This window comes from Stegodyphus dumicola, chromosome 2 (genome assembly GCF_044657685.1).
Source record: "Stegodyphus dumicola isolate Sdum_Otavi_A_Nest chromosome 2, ASM4465768v1".
Lineage (NCBI taxonomy): Eukaryota > Metazoa > Arthropoda > Arachnida > Araneae > Eresidae > Stegodyphus > Stegodyphus dumicola.
The window spans coordinates 238393628-238411230 of NC_140769.1; the positions used below are offsets into that span (position 1 = coordinate 238393628).

The 17603-nt window shown below is 31.1% G+C and overlaps 1 protein-coding gene across 3 annotated transcripts in view; it reads right to left on the minus strand.

The window, feature by feature from the left end:
- Positions 1-17603, minus strand: part of LOC118203842 (uncharacterized) — a 42184-nt gene that overhangs the window by 20189 nt on the left and 4392 nt on the right. For 2 of the 3 annotated variants that reach the window (XM_035376131.2, XM_035376132.2), the window contains exons 2-4: positions 8339-12734; positions 8022-8228; positions 3709-3932 (exon numbers count right to left, since the gene is read on the minus strand). In XM_035376131.2, coding sequence (XP_035232022.2) covers positions 3709-3932; positions 8022-8228; positions 8339-12724 — 4817 coding nt within the window. In that variant the 5' untranslated portion in view covers positions 12725-12734. The remainder of the gene's footprint in view (positions 1-3708; positions 3933-8021; positions 8229-8338; positions 12735-17603) is intronic. The other variant, XM_035376133.2, reaches the window with a different exon arrangement.

Below are 17603 nucleotides of genomic sequence, written 5' to 3' on the forward strand. Positions count from 1 at the left end.
CAGCTTGATATGCTCAAAATATTGCATGACGCTGTTGGCATACATTGGTAACTGTCAGAAATTGTTTGAAATGCCATTTACAAAAATACTGAATAAAACATCCAAAAATGCCTTGTAAAATACTGGAATGAACTAAAATGCATATAGAACAAATATTAACAAGACTGTGGAAGGGGAAAGATAATGGTTAATCATGCACATATATTTCGTGGAATATTCATAACAAGTACTTGTACATAATGCATCCAGCTAAAAGCAATGCCATGCAAGCGTAGATTGCAAGTATATGCTAGCAAAGCGATCCCAATTCAATAGTCACAAGAGTATTGAATAAAATAGACTTACAAAGTAAGCATCATATAATACTGGCTTGAAATGCACTATATATACAAAATACCAAAGAACTCTATGTACAACTTTTTAGGAGCAGTAAAGAACATCAATATGAAATGCATTCACATCAAAAAGCAAAAGGAAAATGGATTAATGAATGGTATGCCAGAACACCAAGTCGGTATCAGGGGCTTCCTAATTAAAACATTGCGATGTCATATGGAAAACACACACCATTTTACAAATACTGAGTTGATGGGGTAATTGATAAGCTACTGTAAGAATGTAGTGGGAAAGGAATCCAACTAGACATGAACTACAACACAAACTGTTTTTCTATTTATATCATAACCTGTATGAAAATGAAATCTTGAGGATTAGGATACAGAATGTGGCCACAACTTACCTAAGCTTCCATTATAGATATATTGTATGCTGTGGAAATTAATTCAGGCACAAGCATACATGCAGTTGTCATCACAACAAAAACATCTTGAGACAACATGCCATGTTATGCATGCTGTGGCATTATATTCCTTTTATCTTCAATATGTCCAGTTACAACACCAATAAGATTATTCACAATATGTATGATGGTTTCTGTGAGCAACCCAGAATTCAAGTTGTTCACAGATGAGGTATCCTTTTGTCTCGAAGGATGTTTTCAGTTCCCCCAATGTGCACGAGAGCCTAAAAGAACTCTCACATTATGCAATGACTTCATTGACAACACTTCTTTGGCATTATGTGCATGTAGGTATTATACTTAACTAATGGGCCCATGATTGTTATAACTCCGAGTACCTTTGGGACTGGTGGATTGGACATGATAGACTCCATGCATGGTTCCAATATTCATCTAATTTATTCAACATCAGTTTCTGTGGGAAGAACTTCAAGGCCATATATATAAACAACCATGCTTATCATTACACAGTTAGGTTTTGCCAATTATAATGTGTTCATTATATTGCATTCTTGTTGTGTCATTGTGTCTATTCTATCTCCTAGCAGGTGGCATGTGCAGTCATACTTTCCCATGGAATTAGGATTATTCCCAATATTTACTTCCCCTCAAAGTCTTTGCAATTTTGAGATCATTCTATTGAACAGATATTTACAAGGCATATAATAAACAAAACAAAACAAAGTGTTTACCAGTTAAGCATTAATTAACCATGTGCATATTGTTTCCTGACACAGAATGAGTAGCTTGTGTATGATGTGTTCAAACAAATTATCAAATCTATTAAGTAAGATCGATGTTTAGAAATAACTTCTAGATTTTTCTCATCACAAATATCCAAGATTAGTTTTACAGCTTTGCAGACGAGTTTTTTTTTTAAATTTGAAATGATATAATTAAAAACTTATAAGGTATTTCTCCCACCTTCTTATCAAGCCTTCATGGTGTAGTGGTCAGCACACTCAGCGTGTAATTGAGAGGTCCATGGTTTGATTCCCGGCGAAGGCATCTTGCCTGCTTCCAAAAATACCTAATGTCTCTACAAGTGACGCTCAAACTAAAAAGGGTGTTGGATGATGATTCTCCTCACCCAGGATTTGACGATTGGGTCCCCTAAAAACCCCAATCGTCCTTTAACCAACGCGCGCTTATCGCGGAGGCCGGCAGTGTCTCTCAAGCGCCGGGGGCTTTTTTGCTACTAAGCCTAAATCCATGAAATTTCCGAAGTATCAACGCATTGTTTATTAATGCTCTATAGAGTATTTACACGGTTTATGCTTTATAGATATTTTTATATATATACCTTAATTACCTTATTTCTTGTTTAAATGCATATTTTACACATTTTATTTTAATTACTCACCATTTTATGACTTTTAACATTATACATCTGAAAACTAAATATATTAAAATTCTCTTTTCGTATGAAAAATTTTAAAACAGGGATCTACATACAGTCCTACGTTACATTCCTTGAACTCGTATTAACTCATTTGCCGTTTTGGAGGATTTTTCCGGGAATGTGAACAAACGAAGCATCGTCGTCTCATTTTCTTATCAGTCTCTTCTGAACAAAGTTTTGGAAAATGTCTTTCAGTTAATCTTCCAGAATCAATATCAGAATATCAGAATTTCAGAATCAATATCTGAAATATTTTGCATCATTTCTGCTATTTCATGCTCTGTTAAACATTTTCGACGCTTCGACATTGAAACGGTAAAAACAGAAAGAATTCATGTCTAACAAGATCTAATTATTTTCTAAAAACTGAACTGTAAACGGAAATACTCAATGCTTTAGCGCATATAAAACTTCTACTTACAATAAACAACTACCACGTGCGAATAAAGTGTGATTTAAAGAGACGTCATAAATCACGCCATTCGGAAACATTTAGTTCCCCGTTTGTTTATATAATCAAAAACACGTGTATGTGAGTCATGCTTCTCTCATTTCAAGTAGAAGGTCTAATGCACATGTATCTGAAACCATATGGACATACAGTGCCATCTTGTGGCAGAAATTATAGTTTGAAAAACGTTCCAAAGTACTGGCACAAATACGCGACAGTCGGTAGAGAATGCAACAATGCTCTGGCACGCCTGCATGTCGGACAGTAGATAAGTATGTTCGTTGCTGGCACGTATACGTGACAGTTGGCAGGAAGGGGTTAAAAGGGGGTATATAAGGTATTTCTCCCGCCAGCCTTCATGGTGTAGTAGTCAGCACACTCAGCGCGTAATTGAGAGATTCGCGGTTCGACTCTCGGCAAAGGCGTTGCCAATTTTTTATCTTGCCTGCTTCCAAAAATACCTAATGTCTCTACAAACTATCTAATTTGTATAAGCATGCAGACTTGAGTATTATAGTCTCAACTTAAACTACCTACCAGTATCCGTAAGTTTATCACCCCACCAGGGATGAACTGGTTAAGACCACTGAATGCTAATTGTTCAAGAAGTAATTCCACTCAGGTTCAAACCCCCACAAACAGACTGGCTGGATGGTTGTTAAGACTTTATGTAATGTGATACCACTGGTTCAATTACAAAACTAGATAACAAAATATTTAACAATTTAGATTAATATTTTTTTATGTGGTTCAAATAGCATTTTAAATAAGCTTATGCTTTATGCAGCTGCTTTCTAAAAATAAAATCAGTAAGATAACAATTAGATGATACTTTCTTATAATATATACTTGTATATCTTACCAGATGACAAATCAGCTCGAATAAATTTACTTGGAAATAGAAATATAACCTAGGAAATAAAATGACAGAAACACTTCCATTTCACTGATTTTTTATTTCCAAATATAATTCAAAATATAATCATAAAAAGTAAATAGTCTGATCCTCTAGGGAGGTGATTACATTAACATAAAAAGTAAAACAAAAGAACTTACTTAACACATACGTCATTCTGACAAAGAGGACAATTCAGTTTTGTATCATGGATTTCTTCCTTGTAAAAAAACATAGAGCAATCTGGTGCAGGACAGTACATTACTTCTAACTGATGTTGCTCAAGGTAGTTTTTCATTGCTTTTTCTACTAACGAATTTATTCTTTCTTGATCATCCCCCAATATCTTGTTAATATCATCAAGAATAATATCTTTATCACAATTCTATAAAAATAAAAAAATACATAAAACATAATGAAGTTACACGGATATATTAATTTAAATGATTTGTGGAAATTAACCCCCTCCCCATTATAATGGAAAAATTCTTAAGAAACTCAAATTTAACTTTCAATTATTTTTCTAACAATATATCATAAAACTAGAATATACAGACTGGTTTTCTTTAATTATTTAATCAAGAGGAAACACTTCAATATGGCATTTTAAAAACAAATTGGAAAACTATAGAATGTGAAATATACACAGTTATGGAATATATAGAGTATATATGTTACGGAAATCAGAATAATAAGAATTGTGTTTAACAAAAGAAGTTCTTGAGACATTTCTAGTTTGAAGATAATTTATAATTATCAATGAAAAATAGAATTCATATGAACATTTTCATTTGCAAGATATATTGATTATAATAATCTTAAAAATCATACTTAGGACTAAAAATAATAATGAAATATTTCAATAAAAACTACATAATTATAGCCTATATACATATATAAATCATCAAAAACAGCAACCTTCAAACTCGCATTTAATACTTGAATATTTCAATAAAAATTAAAAATAACAATGTGGAAAATGAAAGTCAAAATTTGGTAATGAAGGAAAATGTAAAATTCTTTATAAAATTTTAACACATGTGTACCATATGCAAACAGAAAAAAATTTGTGATTAAACATTTGCGCTATGACTAAACTTCATGGCTTCGGTGCCGTGCGCTACAATATAACAAGCAGTAAAGCATCTCATTTATGCCGCTCCGTGTCTGCGAGCACAATCTAGAGCTGTAACTTGAGAAATAAACAATCTCGTTGTTAGACGACATGTGCACCATGTTATTTTCATTTTTGCACGCGGTTTGAGACAAAGGTTAGGTTATTCAAATTATGGCAAAGCCTCGACGGCTATCAGCCTAAGGGAAGGGATGCCTTTGTGGAGGACTTTCTAAGGGAAACTGGCTCGTATACACGTTACACATGAGGAAAACCACGAAAACACCCATGTAGCCAGCCCGTTCGCGGGATTCGAACCTCGGACCGAACTACCAGTGTTCAGCGACTTTACCGCTCGGCCACTGGTGGGCCGGTTTGAGACAAAAGCATCTCGATGTGCGTGGAACGTCTTTTTAGCGCAAGTGGTTAACATAAGGCATAATGTGCCTCTTTCTTTCTCACTTTAGGATTCTGATTGTCGAAACTGTGGGAGTTTGTGCAATTCAATATGGTCTTTTAAGGGTCATAGAACACTTTCCAAGCTGACTGATTTTTGAAAATGAACAAACTTACAATTTTTTGAGAAAAGAAGAGAAAATGTATTTCTTTGACAGGTAAGCAGGTGTAAAAATTTTTTTAAACAGCTGTTTGTCCAAAACAAATGGACATGCAATACCAGCCTAAGAAAAAACGGTTGATCTTTACATTATGGTAACTTGGCGTTTTTTTGGCGAAAATTTGGCGACCAACTCTCCTACAGCAACCCTCTATTTTTTTTTTTCCCGCCGCCATTTTGTCTTCACGAAGTAAAGACATGTTTCTTTTCTTTTTATCTACTGAACACTTCTTCCAACAATCTACTAGCCGAATTACACTTATGCTAGAAATTTTATCTAACAAAACTGCTTAATCATGACAAATATTCACTGCAAAATTGGGAAAAGTGCACAATACCATACTTCTTACGCGTTTTTCAAAATAACACATACACATAAAACCATGTACACGCTGACTTATTTTTACTTAAAAAAACATCCCAGAATTGCACAAAAATGGCATTGCGCACACACTCTTCACTATATCCATGTACACTGCTTTTTTCTCATAAATTAGAAAAATTTCACGAAAATACATGACAATTTTCTCAATCTTTAAACCCGGTAAAAAGAACATATATGAAATTACCTGATCGCGAAAAAGTATTTACCCTTTCCAAATATGAACATTTCCACATATAAAATAAATAAAATATCCAAAAACTTTTACCTCTAAATCCTCTATTACATTATACACGTCACCAACGAATTCATGCCGCAAGCATTACAAATACTTAGTATCAAATATTTAAATTATTTCCATGCACGTTTACTTCAACTTAAATGTATACCAAATTCCTACAAACATAAAATTCCCAAAATAACTATCATTTAATTAAAATATAATTAAATTCAAAAACACTACTTAAAATATAAATGAGCACATACATTAAATTAATAAAAATTACCTTATAATCCTAATTACTTTAAACTAAATCATTGCTAATAACAATTTTTCCAATAATACCAAATTCCTTTACTTCCACCTTACATTTAGAACAATGCATAAAAATAATAACTTACCTCATCTTCTTCAGAATCTTGATTACGTGTCTGATAAACTTTTCTTTAGTTACGGCCATGGGATCCAAAAATTCACGAACACTGTTTCACACAACATAGAATAAACCAAATACAAAATTTCCAGATTTTTTCCCGATTTCCCCCCTTTTCCGATTAAAGAACCGTAGTTCGTCCATTAATATCACATGACATATCCCATGATATCTCATTTCCCTCACACAAAATAATGCGTAATCGGAACTGAGTACTGCTCACATTATTACCAAAGTCCCAGGTAGTAACCTTTATCACCTCCAAAATGTCGCCAAACTACCAGTTACCATATTGTAAAGAAGAACCGAAAAAACATCTTGCTATGACAGAACAGCCATACAAAAAACCGAGAATTGTACATGTTTTATATAGAAGAAGAAAACCGAAAAAATAAGATAGCACTGAATGCATTGCTGAAGCAGATGGGGTTACACAGAGAACTTTATTAAAATTATTTCATACAGTTGAAAATTATCTGTAGTTCAGAACTACACCTGAATTACTTAAAAGACGATCTCCAAAACTTGAGCTACCTTCCACAATTACACAAAGAATAATGTGCCATTTTTTACATTCTATTTGGAACACATACTGCATTTTCCTTTGCTTTCTAGACCTTCTAGCCTTATAAAAAAAAAAAAAAGAACATCTGCCTGAAAATTTCTGCTAAATTTATTTTAATGTTTTGGATTGACAAATTTTATTCCTTTATATTTATACTTCATACCAATATTTTAGTCTGTCATCTACCAATGTTAAAAAATTAAATTTTTAACATGAATTAACTAAAAACCAACATCGAACTAGATAATTTTCACTTCAAAAATAAATAGCTAATGATGCGAATTCGAAAATATATACATCAAAATCCATTTCCATGACAATATTTACACATCTTCTCGGATGTGAATGTTACTTAACTGCGATAAATAGAATTTTAATGACCATGGCCAATTTTTGAAAAATTATTTGCCTGCTCATAACACTGATATTGGGTTTTTCTGAAATGGCAAATATCTCAACCACAGATCTCCAAATATCTTTATTCTGTTTCTTATTTGTATATTTTGTTTTCATTTTTTTGTACAACCAGATTAGGTTTGATTATTCTGACACATGTAAACATTTAATACTCTTTGCCATTACACATACACAAGACAAATTTCAAGCATTCAATACTCTTTTACCATTACACTAGACAAGATTCAAATATTTATAGGCATTAAGCTTACACAAAACAAATTTTAAAAATAAATTCAACAGGCTGCTCAATTTTCCAATAAAATTTTACAGAAAAATACGTAGAAGGTTAAAAATATTCAGCATATAACTATAATATCTAGAAGAAAACTGCAGTTTTAACTGCCTATATGATAAGAGGTATACTCGGCTATCTAAACACTACATTATATTTTAATTGCTGGCATGATATTTCAACTATTTTAATATATTAGACTTTCAGTTTCCCATTATATATAAATTCGAATTCGAAAGTCAACATTTTTTTTAACCAACTAGCATTCATTGCTTTGCCAACTAAACATTTATAAGTCAAGATCTGTACAATAATCTTAAGCATATTTCAGATTTTTCCTAGCAATATTTCATTACCTATGATTTAAGTAAATTTGAATAGTTGCAGTTAAAAAAATTATCACTGTATATTTTGCCACATTGATTTAAATTAGAATTTACATATAATACATACCTCGGCACAACACTGAATTGGAAATTGAGCTTGTTCAACCAAAACCGTAACGCATTCGTGGCAGTATAGATGTCCACAATACTCAAGACGAAATGGTAAATTCAGAGCTGGACATGCACATACAGGACAAATTTCTTGGGATGAAAGCATATCATCTATTTCAACTGAATCAATCTGTGCATATAATTTCTTCAAACAGTTTTCAGCCTTAAAAAAAATTCATGAATTATACAACTTGCTCATAAATTATAGATTTTAAATAAAAAATTTCAAGACCAGAAAAGACAACAAAGGCTTCCGAAAAATAAAATTCTTACATTTTCAATACTTGTCTGGCTTCCAATTAAAGAGAGTGAACATGACTTGATGTCTAGGATAGCTGTTCTTAATTCGCAGATTTCAATGAATCGCTCTAGATTAGAACCATATTCTCTTACAATAGCTTTCAAGAGTATTCTGTCATTTCGTCCTGCAGATAAAGAAATTGTTTGAAGTGCTTCATTTTCAGTATCATCCAGGAATTCCACTATACGTTTCTTTGCAAAATTGCAATCGTTTTGTGATCCATATAACCTTATAGTTTTTGTTTTGTAATCTTCAATAATATATATATTCATAGTTTTTTCTAAAGTTCTTAACCAAATATGGCCACCATGACAAAACAGTTTGGAAATTTCTTTCATATTCTGCTTTGATAATACTTCTCCTTCTAGTAAATCATTGACAGTTCTCTGAAGTTGCTTTATTATTTCATTGTGGTTTGATAATAATTTGATAACAGCTGTATCCTCACTTACGGCATTAATATCAAAATTAAAAAGATCTTCTCCAATATAATTTTTCTTAAGTTTATTTTCAAGTTCAGTTAATTTCTCTTTGAAACATAGCCTTAAGGCTTTGCATATTTCAGTACTGCATTTGATAGTGGATCGATATACTGGCTTACTGATAATTTTTCTGCCTTCAATCACTAAATTAGATAGCTGCTCAGCAGCAGGTTCCAAATATTCATTATTAGAAATGTTAATAAAAGCTTTCATTATTGTTGCTGTAGGTTTGGGGTTGGGAATTACAATATCAAAGTCAATAAGATCTGTATATTCTTCACAAAGATTTTGAATTTCATTTTTAAATTTTTCCAGTTCTCTTGCAGAGGTTTCAAAAGCTGGCTGAAACATTAATTCAACGTCTATTTTAATACCAGGAAATAGAGATTTAAAAGCATTATTAAAGTCACTACATTTGGTATCTGGAGGAATTTCTCTCACATACAGTTGATTGTTTTCTCGATTACTTACTTCAATGAACACTTCAGTACCTAGCATACGAATATATTTTAGAGAGAGTTTACGAGCCCTCATAAAATCAGCACTATTTTCGAAAGTTACATATCCTTTTCCGCTACATAAGCGTCTCATCCAAGTTAAATTAATACAATACTGAACTGTATAAGTCGAATCATTAGCAGCTTCTATTTTTTCAGTGTCCAAATTATTCTGGATTAAGAGAGATCCTTGCAATTTTACTTTCACAGATTCTACTCTTGCACCTTTTAACAGCTTAACTTCTATAGGAACTTTTACATATCCTTTTACGAGATTCACAATATGCACTTTTTCAGCATTTATCAGATCTTGAAATTTGCTTTTTAGAATATTGTTTACGAAATCGACAGCATGTTGAATATATGCTTGTAATGCATATACAATAACACACCCTTTTTCTGCTAATGGCTCTATTACTAAATATTCATTCCCTATTTCTTTTTTAATTGTTTCTTCTATTTCTCTCAATCTCTTCCCTTTTTTCCCTAATAAAATTTGCTTAATTATCCTTTCACCAACTTGATCTATTGTCTGATGAACCAATCTATTTTTAAACATATATGAAAAATCAAACTCGATCATATCATTTTCTCTAGCTCTCTCAACAAATTTAAGAGGAATAGATGTTACATCAACTAAAAAATCTCTTGTGGTAGAACACATATGATCAAAAACAATAAATTGAGGTAAGTTCTCTTTATGGCATATAACTGATGATGGGTGTAAAAAAGCTATACAATTTGAAGCCAAAATCTGAAAGCCACTTCTATAATGACCTGTAAAAACACACAGATTATCATGGAAACATTCAAATATCATTTCCAGTATGTGAGAAGTACAATCTTCATAAGAAAATTCTTGCAATATATTTTCGTTCAAAGTATCTTCAACTTTAAAACATATTTCAGATACTTTTGAATGTACACTTTTCAAAGTATCAAAATTAATATAATGATCTTCACACCAAGCTGAACTGCAATCATTTTCAATCCACGTTTTGAATACATACAAATATGTTAAAGTATCACTATCATTATGCGATAATTGCAATTTAACAGCATCAATCCTTCTCTGCTTATCGCTATCATCGGAATACTGAAACACTCTTCCTTTAACTGAAAAAAATGATACAAGTACAACTGCTTCATATGCAATACCCCATTGGATGCCAAGCAGAATCAGTTTAGAATATTTGGTTGGATATGGAAGTTTAGTAATTTTCCTTCCTAAAGAAGTTAAATTTCCATCTCTGATAGCATTATACTTGATTAAATCTTTGAGGGCATTATTTCTGATACTTTCTGGTAAAGGTTCTATAAGCTGTACTGAGTTGCAAGTTTTAGGAAAATACTGAAATATTTTAAGTAAAGAATTAAATGGACTTACACTTAACATCTCAGGATATTCTCGTGAAGCCATTTCTTTGATGTAATTTTCCTTACTATATAATCGATAACAAAAACCGTCACAAAAGGTACCAGCTAAACATTTTCGAATTCTAGCAGTTGCATGAGAATTAAAAGATGTAGTCAATACATCCAAATTTTTCTTGCTATCAAAAATAAAATCTTTTTTTATTCCACAATCAATAACATAACGGACAGGTATATTAAGCATTTCGGCACAGCCTGTAACAAAAAATACAGTTCGTTTTGAAGATTTCTTCTGTGCTGACATATTCAAGCAAGTTTTATCAGAGCTGTTCTCATGTATTATAATACACTCTAAGTCGTTATATTGATAATCAATTAATTTTTTATTTAATTTACAAGAAGCAGATTTGCTATCAGTATTGTTTGGAAGAAAGGCCATTATATCACCATCAATTTCATTTAAAGTATGAATAGCCAATACAGTTTTAACAGTTTGATCTATATAATCATCCATTGGATAAGATGAAGTCTTTTTCCAGATAGTCTTGACAGGGAGTCTTAAACATGGAGTCTGTAAAATAGAAACAGTAGCCGCTTGAGAAAAATAATTCTCAAAGATCTGGATATCAGCATATGGTGATAAAAGCACAATAAGTATCACACTCTTTTTTAACATGTCAAACAAATTCGCTAATACAAGATCTGCTATTACTGATCGCTTCAGAGGCAGATTTAAAATCACAAACAATTTCTTATTAATATACTGTTCATCAGAAAAATTATCTAACAGTTCTTTTTCAGTCATAAATGCTACATTATTAATAAAATCTTTACCTGAAATATTTTTCTCCAAGTTTAGTAAACTCAGAACATTTTTCTCTAAGCTTTCTTTTAGAACTAAACTAGGTTCACAACAGATTAAGAAATGTTCTGGGAATGTTCTAATGATGAAAAGAGGCACCACAACATTAAGGTAATAGGAATTATCAGCAGTAATAATTGTGACTTGGCTTTTTGCGACTATACGCAAAATATCACGTTTTAAACCATATCCAGGTAGAGATCTCTTAAACAACTTGCATTCACGTTGAACATCCATTTCAATAGAATCCGCATTTTTAAGAATAACTTCAATATCAGGATTATAAATAGTAGAAAACTGAATCTTTATACTTGAAATGTAATCTTCAAACTCTTTCTGCTGCTGAATTAAATTATTCAGATGCAATTTTAGAATTTCAGAATTATCTTTCCCATTATTCATTATACATTTAATTTTTTCAATCTTTTTCAAGTTTTGTGCAATGCATTCTTTAGTATGATTTTCTACTTGTTGCCTATAATGCATTATAATATCCGAAGGCTGTAAGTTTTTTGACATGCTTCTTAAATCTCGTTTTGTGTTCTGAAAAACACTTAATTCCTCAGTTATACCTGACCAAGAATTTCCTCCTGATGCAGTCACATTGCCTAAATTAACTTCTTTACCTGGATATTTTCCTCGTCTGTCTCCAATACGGTATGTCAAGTTTTGAGAATCAGATTCATTATGTTTTTTATAATACCTGGACAAACTAGAATCTGATTTATCAGAATAATTAGAATGAAAACTTTGGATAGAAGATATACTTTCAGAATCAGAAACATCTTCATTTACAGGATCATTACAATTTTCCATAGACCTAAATCTATACCTTCCTCTGTTAGTATTACGACTCCGGAAGTTTCTTTTGTAATGTACATAACCTCTTCTTACCTTTGATTCATTTACCTGGACTCTTTGATCTGATAATGATCGATACTGAAATTCAATACCTTCAGTTTCATGGCCTTGATTAAATTCTCTGCAGCGGGAGTTTCTCCGAGGAGTCTCCAATCTTCTGTAATGTAAATTTTCTTCATTTCTAAAACGTGATGCATTAGGAGCTTTTTGTGCCTTTTCATCCAAATTTGAGTATGACTGTTGCAAATGTTCTCTGCTTTCATAAGTTCTGTTGAAACTCATGCCTAAAATACTAAGGAAAATGTTTTAATTATGAAGGTGAAACTGGAGAAATATAAAACACTTATGACACAACATATTTAAAAATGAATTCTTATAATTTCATATTTGTAAAATTACAGAAAATTCATTCAAATGTCTATGGCCGAGAAAATGCCATTTAAAACACAAAAAAGCTGCAAGAACTATTTTACTCTTTCTTCTCCCCCAGCACTGTTTTTAAAAAAAAAAAAAAAAAAAAAAAAAAAAAAAAAAAAAAAAAAAAGTCTTGGATATTGATTGTTGTTAATTCATTTTAATGCAAAACTTCTGATTTTTTTTAATCGGCTCATGATTACCTTTATCCCAAATGGATGAGAGAGAAATGTATACGAGCCATATACAATTAGTTCTTAAAATTTTAAATTCAGAGATTAAAAAATGAAATTGGAAGACTTAACAGAAGAGCTTATTAATAAACTTAAAGAATTAGTATTAGAATCTACAGATAAAAAATTAAATGTCACAGGCCAAAGAAAAAATTATACAAAACTGAACAAACAAAGTTTTATGACCTATTTATTAAAACGTTCCAAGATTTCTAGTAACAAACTTTCTTGCTAAAATATGTTTGACATATATTACTTAGATACATACCATTTTAAACTAATCTTGTGTTTTTCAAATTAGTTTTGTCTCAGTTCTAAGCGTTCAGAGGTTTTCAACCAGGGAGAATTCATCTCTGAGAAGAAAGTTTCACAGTTTCAAAGAGGAATGCTAATAACCTTTTATTTAGCTCTTAAGTATTTAGTTTATGAATATAAAAAAACTATTTGTATTCAAGTTTTGGTATTTACCAACATTTTTTCTATTTTTTCTTGTTTAATTTGTAAAACACTATAAAAATAATCGGTACTATTCGGTTTCGGGGGCCATAAAAAAAGCACCAAACTATTGTTGATGCCAATGCTGCCAATGCTGCCAAAAATAGTTGCGGCAACCCTAATAATTGTGGCAAGAAAGGAAGTATAATAGTAAATAACTATCTAAGATTGATGTTTTAATTTAGATGAAAGGTTAATTTCATATAATACTTTTTTATTATTATAATTTATATGAAAAAGGCTAAACATGACTGAATGGAAGCATAAGAGTAAATAACTATCTCAGATCATTATTATAATGTATATAAAAATTGCTAAACATAACTGAATGGATGCCTGCATCGCCATTTCGCTACTGACTTATCGCTAAAGCATACTTTCATCTCATTGGTTGTTCAAACGTAATTTTCTATAATGAAGGATGCCTTTTCTTTGAAAATATTCTGGGTAAAGTGCAGAATCGCTCATGTATTTGTTTGCCGCTTTTTACAAGAGTAAAAACAATTGAATTTTTGGCAATTTTCTTTTACTTTTTAAGTGAAAATAGGTCGATGTGTACATAGATAAAGTCGGTGTGTGCAGTGCCATTTTTGGGCAATTCTAGGATTTTTTTAAAGTGAAAATAGGCCGATGTGCACATGGATACCAAATATGTGCAATTCTTAAAAGTGCGTCAAGCAGTGGGTGATTTTGCACTTTACCCAAAATTCTATTGCCGACTTTTCGTCATGAGCAATTCCCAAACTGTTAAATCCATTGGATATCAAAAAAGGATTTACAAATTAAACTAGTATTTCAATGGCGTCTTAAGAAATATAGAACTATATAAACTTACCCAATCTGAAATCAACGCATATGCTAGATTTGGCACCTTTGCGCATACATTTTCGTTGCAATTGTTTTTTTACTGCCCTCAAAACCGAATAGTACCAAATAATCTAAAGCTTAATAAATGTATATATATATTTCAAGTTTTGAAAAGGGGAAATAACCTCGTAGCAATAGCATATAAAAAGCTCATGGAGCAAAAAGGTACAGAACAGTCCCCCCCCTGAAAAACAAATACTTTTTTGCTAACAAGGTCTCAAAATGTACACCAAAGCATCAAATATGAAAACCCGTTAATACTGTGCCATGCATAGTTATGCTATGTTTACTGTAGGTAATACTAAGGTTGTAGATACAGTCAAAAGTCGTTAATCCAGACTCGTCGGGACTTCGGCGATTCCGGATTATCGATTTTTCTGGATTATAGATCATCAGTTTAAATCTCGTAAGATGGCATGCAAAAATTCTAAAATTAAAAATATGAAACAGTAATTTATGAAATAAAGAACAATTATGATCTAAAGGGTATCAAAATTTACACAAAAAAACTTAATATTTGTTTACTTTATTAAACATTTCTTTCAATGTAAGTTGTTTAAGTTGCTTCGCTTTACGTGATATTTTCTCTTTAATTCTATATAAACGGACATAATTTCTTGTTCAGTTACAAAGTTCCGCTGTTCAACTCCCTTAATTGCTGTGCCGCTATTGAAAGAAACAATCAATCTGATAAGAAAAAGCTGCGACTTGTTTTGAAAATGAGGCGTAAAAGATTACCAGCGAGAATATTCTGTTTGGCATCGGTTGTACCATTATTGGCGACTTTATCGCTTGCGCCGGCAAAACGGAAAAGTACCAATTTGAGCAATTTAAAAATTTTTAAGCAACAAATTGCTGTATACACATAAAGAATTGTTTGCACAAATTAAGCATTGCACACACATTAAACATTATATATATTATACGATAAATTGTTATTACAAGTTCCTTCTTTTCATGAAGCTTTATGGAGTTTGTTTGCTGCTACGCTACATCTGTTAACAGAAACATTTTGAAAAATGTACTGCTGTACTAACAAATGACTATAATAGCAAAAATTAAAACTAGATACAATTTAAATCAGCAGATAAAAAAAAATCCTAGATTAAAATTAGGTGTTCTTGAATTTCTTTTAGAGATGAAAAATGTGCTAAAATTGAAACTTGGATAGTCTGTAATGCTTTTAAAAGGGATTTTTAACTATTGAATATACACAAACATAAAAGCTTTTCACAGAAGCAAAACTATTTAAAATACTTAAAACCATTGTTAATGCAATAGAAAAAAGTCACTTCTACATCAACTTAGTCTGAAGCATATCTCACTAGTGCACTAATTTAAAACAAAGGCATCCAATATAGTTCAGCTTTGAGAAGGTAGCATTCGAGTCATGTGGTTTCAGATTATTTCATTCTTCAAATATGGTAAGAGGCAATGTTTCTGTGATAACATAGCCATAATGGTTTTCCGATTTGATAAAGTTAGCGTACCCTTTTAGTTAGAAATAACAATTTGAAATTGATGATAAAATTATATTCACTAATAAATATTACAGTTGAGATCAAAAGAATAGCTTTGCAAAAAATACTGCAGCCAAGCATCATCTGCTTTTAGCATTCCCAATGTAGTAACCCTAACTGAAAAATTAACAGCACCAAAGTCATATGCCAACTTTCCGTTGTACCATGTACAAAATAAACATAAGGCGATATCCTGGATATATGCACCCATCTATTAGTAGAAAATTATTAAATGATGTACATAAAGAACAAATGAATAAGTTCAGTAATGTTTTAATCATCCAGTATATACGATTGGTTTTATATCCACATGTAACTATTTCTCTATGTTTTTACACAGCAGATGGAACTACATTTACTAGAAATTATTGATACATCATTAACATCACATATAAACAAAACTTTATTTATTGTTGCTGTAGATACTATTAAAAAGTTGGAACCAAATTTAAAATGTTACATTTCAAGTTTTGCTAATTGATAATGCATGAAATATGACAAAAGTTATAAAATAATTTTAAAACAATTTTTGTTTTGTATTTATGCTTATTCATTGGCTAATGGTTTAGTAATATCAAATGTTACTGAACATACTATTCAGATCATAAAATAGCAACTTGTATGAGCCAAATTTAATAAACTGGTTTAAATATACCATCTGATATATGCCAAAATTCCTTATCACAATCCTTGAAAGCTATATTAAAAAAACAGCCCAATTTTCATGTAAACCATGGACATGTATGTCAGTCAAAAGTTCTTAACGCTAGTCAAACAAAATATACTTGAAATTTACATGAAGCCAATTTCAATCACTTTGGACAAAATCCAGAGATACTTGCAGCATTACTGAAGTTCGCAAAGATCTTAAAAAAATCTTAAACCCTGATAAAACATGCATAAAATTATTTAAAACACAATATAACCATCATCAGCACATTTTTAACATATATTATCATCAAAATATAAAGCCTTATTTAGCAACCGAAAAAAAAAATACTGAAATGAATAAAAGAAAGATGTGCAGAAACTATTTTATTTAGCACTACACTGAAATTCGTAACTGAAGTGCCATCTTTAGGCAAAACCCTTTTTGAAAATGAGAAAATCGAGTTACCGACCACACTTGTGTAATAGAAATTAATGATAATACATGTTCTCCAAAAAAGATGGATGTCACTGAAATATTAAGCACAGCAAAATCTTCAGAAGTTGTAAAAATCTTCAGAGGACACAAACAGAATATATTTTACTTTTGTAATAGTACACAGCAAATTGAGATATCAGTTGGAGGTTGAAAAAAGGCACTAAAATTTTTCTTTTGTTTAAAGCACTGACCATAATTGGCATAAATTTAGGTATGATGCAATGAACTCTTTTCAGAAAGTTTTATAGATCGAAAAACACTGATTTTATTTGCATTTACACAACACCTATAATTAAAAGTTTGTCCCTTCTTGGTTTGTCAGTTAATACATATGTACATACAAGTTTATATTTAAGGTATTAAGATGACCAAAAATTATTAATACCAGAGATTTTATTTCAAGCTACTAATACAATTATGTACAACTTACATTACCACTATTTATTGTTATACTTACGTGTAAAAATATTTATTGCATTTTTAAA